This window comes from Gymnogyps californianus, chromosome 15, assembly GCF_018139145.2.
Source record: "Gymnogyps californianus isolate 813 chromosome 15, ASM1813914v2, whole genome shotgun sequence".
Lineage (NCBI taxonomy): Eukaryota > Metazoa > Chordata > Aves > Accipitriformes > Cathartidae > Gymnogyps > Gymnogyps californianus.
The window spans coordinates 18,895,523-18,902,199 of NC_059485.1; the positions used below are offsets into that span (position 1 = coordinate 18,895,523).

Genomic DNA, 6,677 nt, shown 5'->3' on the forward strand with positions numbered 1-6,677 from the left:
TTGCCAGATGCTCCTCCACGGCCCCACTGGGGAAGGGCGGCACTGGGCAGCCGAGGGGGTTTTGTCGGGGCTGGTGACCCGCGGCTGTGGAGCAGGGAGCGGGGGGTGAACAGGACAGGTACCAGACCTGCACAGATTTAAGCCCCTAAAGCAGAAGGTGGCTGGGGCCACTTTTCTTCCCATCCCATTTCTCTTCCTATCCCATTCCTGATGGGACAGGAAGAGAAACCTGTGAGCTGGTGAAAAACTTCATTAATTTCGGGACTACCAAACTACTTACAGAAATTAAACTTAAGCGGGTCTATGATGAAAATGGAAAACACTCTGTGTGTTTGTGTGTCCCCGTGTCCCATTCATTTGACCCTTACGGTGACATTTTTGCCACCGTCAGTTGGGAATCCGGCCGACTAGAGACACCTGAGTCCTGCCTCTGAGCTCCGCTGCGCAGAGGTGCGTGCCGAGTCACAGCCAGCCCCGGACGGCTGCGTGGGCTTTGCTGTCTCCCTCGCCTTCACCAGGTTTTGGGGCCAGCCAGCCGCTCTCAGCCTCTGAATTCCTCCTGCTCGCAGCAGACCGCAGGGAACCAACGAGCCCGTGAGCTGCTGTGGGAGGCTGCTCCGTGGACCCCTGCCAACCACTTGCCATGGCATACTTTGGGAACTGCTCCTTTAGACACACTGACGAGAGCAGGGTAATGCATTTCTACTGGAAAATAAACATATCTCTAATGAAAACCTGGTGCACCATCGTTTAGTCTTTTTTTTTTTTTTTTTGGTTCCTTAAGTGAAAATTAGGGCTTTTGTCTTGTCATACCCAAGCCTTTCCTCATACTTGCCGTGCCAGCCCATCAGCAGTATTTCTGAAGCATAAAGAGAGCCTGGAAAACTTAAACAAGCAAACAGAAAGCAACAGAAAACCCAAAAGAGACAAAGGACATTTGTCTGGGAGTTCTCTTCTCTTCTCTTCTCTTCTCTTCTCTTCTCTTCTCTTCTCTTCTCTTCTCTTCTCTTCTCTTCTCTTCTCTTCTCTTCTTCTCTTCTCTTCTCTTCTCTTCTCTTCTCTTCTCTTCTCTTCTCTTCTCTTCTCTCTCTTCTCTCCTCTCCTCCCTCCCCTCCCCTCCCCTCCCGTCCCCTCCCCTCTCCTCTCCTCTCCTCTCCTCTCCTCTCCTCTCCTCTTCTCTCTCTTCTCTTCTCTTCTCTTCTCTTCTCTCCTTTTTAGGTTTCCAAGCATGGGCCTGCTCTCCTGAACTGGGCAAGAGGCTTTTTCACGGTTAAAGTGTGGATCTGAAGCTTTTGTGCCTACAGCTGAAGGAATAGGAATGACTTTGTAACAGGGATAATTTTGTTCTGTGTCTTTACCCCTGGCTTTGACTTAAACTAGTGCTGCCTGAAACAAGCTAAAAGATAAAAAACTTTGTCAGTTGAGTAACTGTGTTGCTAAGACAGTGTCACTGATGTTTTGCTGCTACTAGGAACTTGCTTGTGGAGCCTTCCAGTGCAAACAGAGTAGGCACTGCCTAAGTTTCAAACGTGAAATAGAAATGCCCCTTTTGTCACAAAATTTTTCAGGTCTTCTTTAGATGACAAAAGGATGCCAGATGAGGGAAACGAGCAAAAATAAGCAGTTTGCAACCATTTTAGCCTTCAGAAGGTGCCTTTAACATCACATCTTTCTTCTTATACGGAATTATTTTGATAAGGCTTTTCTGTATGTGATATGTTCTCTTTCCAACTCTAAATCCTTTAATTAAGGGCTAGACTGTGAGATGGGCCGTGTGCCCGCAGAGAGCAGTAAGAGGGAAGGTATATGAATGCATAGCACTGCTCAGCCTCTTAGTCCATGCATGCAGCCATAAACAGGATTTTGCCGCAGTGCCTCTGGTCCCAAAGAGAAGAGAATGGGAAGGGGCTGGAGAAGGAGCCTTTGGCTGTCGTGGTGGACCCCACGGGCAGAATTAAGCCTTGAATTTCCTGCCTAGGGGCTTGTCCTTTTTTTCCCCCGCTCCCCTTGAAAAGTTCAGAAGAACGCCAAGTGAAATGCTTCATGCTGGCTAGCATGAGAACACAGCGGTTAGCCCACCGCGGGCTGCCTGCTGGAAAGGCTGGGAGGGTCTTCCAAGCCCCCGGCAGACCTTGGTGCCTTCCCCCCACTGCCCCTGGGACGTGCCAAGCACCATTTTCCAGGGATCTCGCCTCCGAAAGGGGAAACCTTCTCTGGCCCACCGTGGAGAGCCTCTCCTCTCCCACGGGGGACCTGTCGAGGTGACGTGAGCGTGCCCAGAGCAAAGCCATCTTCGCCTGGCGCGGGATTATTAAGAAGCATGTTTACAAAGGCCAGGAGACAGCTGAAGGAATTAAGTTACTTGAGTGCTTTGGGATCCTTCAGGATGAAAAATGCTGTATACATGTCGGATTTTATTGTTACAATTACAGTCAGATGTTAATCCCCTCACCAGGATTTACTAAGGCAGCAGTGCCAACAGCAGTACATCTCGCCCCATTCCTGACTCTTGGGTGTCTCTGCCCTGAGCTGCTTCTCGTTACTGGGTTTGCTTTAATTCTGACACTGCTGAGAGACCCGTGTTTTCCCACCCAGCGACTTTGGTTCAAGCATTGCGTGCGTATTGGGGTCAGGAAATCGGCAATGAGAATGTTTTACTAATAATATTCAGTGTCGAGGGATAACGATACCCATCCCTTTTGCAAATTGTTTTGAGAGCTAATGATAAAAGAGCTGGGGAACGGTATTGTTTCATGACTCTAATTGCAGAGTGTGTGTGATCCAAATGAGTGAAGAAAAGCTCAGAGTTCAGCAAACCAAGCCAGGATCATGATGCAGAAATACACAGCAAGGGAAGAAAGCCCGGATACGTTTAAACCGTGCGCTTTAATCCTGCGCACTGTAAATAACCAGGATGCACTGTGACCGGCTCCTGAGCCGGCGCACGGACGCTTTGTCTCCCTGAAGTCCAGGGGATGCTCTGACTTTATGCAGACTCAGGGCTGGATCTCCGACCTCTCGATTTGTGGGGGTTTTGTTTTCTTTTCCTGTCTGAACCCAACATTTGGCATTTCTGGGATGACGAAGAGACAGGAACCTGGGGGAAATGCTCTGTTCGTTAGTTTGCTGAGCGAAGGCAGCTCCGCACATGCTCAGCGTGTGCACCGGTGGGCACTCCTGGCTGGCCTGCCGTTGCAGCCCTTCGCTTTACTTGGTGGGTCGTAAGCACATCGCGGTGAGAAATTGGCCCCGCGATCTGCCTCATTCCCTCCGCGCCCTGCCTTGGCCCCAGTGGGTAACTGGTTATCTCATGCCTTTGGGAGAGAGTGACTGGCATGGGCAGGAATGTTCTTACACACTGTCAGCCTGGAGGAACCAGCTGTGTGTCCAATTTCTGGACATGGTTCAAGTGTGAGCTCAGTGCTGAGCAATGTGGAGGTAAAGGAGGTGAGAAGGGTTTGGGTTTTCGCTGTGTTGACACGCACCAGGCTCCCACCCTCTGTGCCTCAAAGGTTGTGGGTCCAGCTCCTCCGCCAAAAGATTTAGCCCCACACTACTGAGAAGGGGGTGAAGAAAGAGCCACTGATTTAACCCAGCTTGCCGTCACACCACGTCGCGCTGAGGGATGCAGGGACGCTTTCTCTCAAGTGAGAGTGATGCTCCTGGAAGGCTGTAGCCTCCCTTGCAGAGGGTGCTGAGATGCTGATGCTGGAGTGCATCCGGCAGTTACGCTCTGGTGAGCTGCCCCAGGGCTCCTGCCCAGGAGGGGCTCTCGGGACATGGTGCCCTACTCATCTTTTAGCTCTGCGTGAAGCTGGAAGAGGGCTTCGAAGGTGGCGTGGGCTCTTGTGGAGAAGCGGGCACGGCGGGGCAGCAGAGCGGTTGTGGAAAGCAGAGGCAGAGCCAGGGCCCAGCCGCCCAGGGGGTCTTGTGCCGGTGCCCGGACCGCCCTGGGCTGGTGCCGAGGATGCCGAGGGCAGGCAAGGGCTCCTTCGGGTTTGGGGGCCATTGCTACCAACCCAGCGCCGTGCCCACCCCTGGGGCGACGGCCCCGGCGCCTCTCCGTGAGCGGTCCCGCAGCACCCGCGCCCCAGCCCGGGCCAGTGCCCCTGCGACCCGCGCTGGCCCCGGGGCCGGCGGGACGGACGCTGGCTGCTCCCGGCGGCGGCGGCGGCGGCGGCGGCGGCGGCGGCGGCAGGACCCGGCGGCGGCCGCGCGGGCGCGGCTGTCACTCAGCGCGCGGCGAAAGTGACAGCGGGGGCGGGGCGGCCGCGCGCCGGGCGCGTATTTAACTTGGGCGGCGAGCGGCGGCGCGGCAGTGCGCGGCGGGCGGGCGGCGGGGCCGGGCCGGGAGGGGTGCGCGCCGCGGCCGAGCCGGACTGCACCGCACCGAACTGCGCTGAACCGAGCCGAGCCGAGCCGTGCCCCCCCGGGCTGGGCTGCGCCGCGCCGCGCCCCGCCGAGCCGAGCCGAGCCGGCAGCGCAGGGCGCGGAGCGGAGCAGCGGCTGGATGCGCTGAGGGCGGCGGGGCCGACCGGGCCCCCGGAGCAGCGACAGCAGCGGCAGCATGGGTCGCCGGGGTTGCTGAGCGGCGGCCGAGCCCGCCCCTGCCCGCCCCCGCCGAGGAGCCGCGCGGAGCGGCGGGCGCCGCCAGGGACAGCGCCGGGAGCCGGGGCGCGCCGCCTCGCCTCGCCTCGCCGGTGCCGGGGACCCCCCCCACACCCCACCCCCCCCTCCACGCCGAGGATGCCCCGGGGGGCCGCGGGCCGCCCCAGCCGCTCGCCATGAGGAGGAGCCCGGCCGGGCCGCGGGCGCTGCCGGCGCCGCCCGCCGCCGCCGCCGCCTGAGCCCCGCGCCCCGGCGGTGCCCGCGCAGGGGCCGCCCGAGCGGGCCGCGGCGCCGTGACCCTCCTCCCCGCCCCCTCGCCCGGCTCGCCCGGCTATAAAGGAGGGTTTTATTCTCGGGCTCCGGTCTCACGCCAAACCCTGTCACACCGTCTAGACAAGCTGTCGTGGGGCTCGGCCCAGCTGTCACCATGGCGATGGAGACGAGTCCGCTGTGAATTTTGGGGGGAGCGAGCGAGAGCGGCGGCGGAGGAGGAGGAGGAGGAGGAGGAGGAAGGCTCGGCCGCCGCCGTGCCCTGCCCTGCCCCGCCGCCGCCCGCGGGGGAGGCACGGACCCCCCGGCGCTCTCGGCCGCGGCTGGAGCCGGCCCGGCGGGGAGCCCCGGGGAGCCAGCGGCCGCGGGCGCGGAGCGAGCCTCAGATGCGTCTGTCACACAACCCCGGCCGAGCTATTTAAAGTAACGGGCCTCGCCGGACTTTTGTCTCTGCCTATTTATGAGTCCCCGGGAGCTGGCAGGCGCCGCCGGGCAGCGCTAGGAGCCGAGCCCGCAGCGCCAGCCCCGCGGGGAAGCCAGCGCCGAGCCGGGGCCGGCGGGGGCCCGCCCGGAGCATGACGGCGATCCGGGCGCTCCTGCTCTGCTCCTGCCTGGGGCTGCTGCGACCGGGGGGCGGGCAGCCCTTCCTGCGGCTGCGACCCTCGCCCAGCGACAACCTGCCCGTCAAAGACATCGTGGAGCACCCGGATCCCGAGTACGACCCTAAGGAGCAGGACCTGGACGAGAGGACTCTGAGGAAGAAGCTGGGCAGCCATTTCGACCCCGGTTTCATGGCCGTGGCCGTGCCGGGGCCGGCCAACGCCTCGGGCGCCGAGGCGGCGGCGGCGGCGGCGGCGGCGGCGGCGGCGGCGGGGCGGGGGCGGGCGGCGCTGCCCGCCGAGCTGCGGCGGCTGGAGCTGGGTCCGCCCCAGGGACCGCGCCTCAAGGTGGGCAAGAAGGCGCGGCGGAAGGTGCTGCAGTGGCTGTGGGCTTACACCTACTGCCCCGTCCTCTACACCTGGAAGGACCTGGGCGTCCGCTTCTGGCCCCGCTACATCAAGGAGGGCAACTGCTTCGCCGAGAAGTCCTGCTCGCTGCCCGAGGGCATGTTCTGCAAGCCCGTCAAGTCGGTCACCAAGACCTTCCTGCGCTGGCACTGCCAGGGCTGGTCCAGCCAGAAGTACTGCACCTGGATCCCCGTGCAGTACCCGCTCATCTCCGAGTGCAAGTGCTCCTGCTAGCCTCCCTCGGCCCCTTGCACTGCCGCCTCTTCTCGTTTGGATGATTTGGGGGGGGGGGGGGAGGGGAGGTTGGTGGGTTTTTTTCCCTCCCCCCACCCCCCCCCCAGCGCGGGGTGGGGGGGGAGGAACCGGGTTGTTGGGGTTATTTTTTTTTTTTTCCGGACTTATTTTAATGTTATTTTATTTGAAAGGGGAAAAGCGAACCCAGGAACTGCAGGGCAGGCCAAAGGCACAGTAAAGCACTACAATCAGATGTCTATTTTTATACGTATATAGCCTTCTAACAAAAGGAAAATAAAAAACTAAAAAAGAAAAAAAAAGAAAAAAAAAATTACCAGCCGTGTAAATAGAGAGATTTTAAAGGAAAGGGGGGAAATCGCAGCTGTTTTTTTATTATTATTATAATTATTATTGTTATTATTATTATTTTAAAGACATAGGACCACATTTTAAACCCATCCCCACAGAACCTGAGCGCTTCCCTGCTGAAGGGAAGGGCAGAAATTTCCTGTAAAGATGATTTTATCAAAAGGAGAAGGGGGGGTAAAAAAAAAAGAA

General features: G+C 59.0%; 1 protein-coding gene across 1 annotated transcript; it reads left to right on the top strand.

Moving 5' to 3' along the window:
* The first annotated feature begins 5,210 nt into the window (after positions 1–5,210).
* On the top strand, positions 5,211–6,153 carry LOC127022579 (noggin-2-like). Its single transcript, XM_050906209.1, has one exon. It carries the CDS (start codon positions 5,454–5,456, stop codon positions 6,117–6,119), a length of 666 nt encoding a protein of 221 aa, XP_050762166.1. The 5' UTR covers positions 5,211–5,453; the 3' UTR covers positions 6,120–6,153.
* Positions 6,154–6,677: the final 524 nt, after the last annotated feature.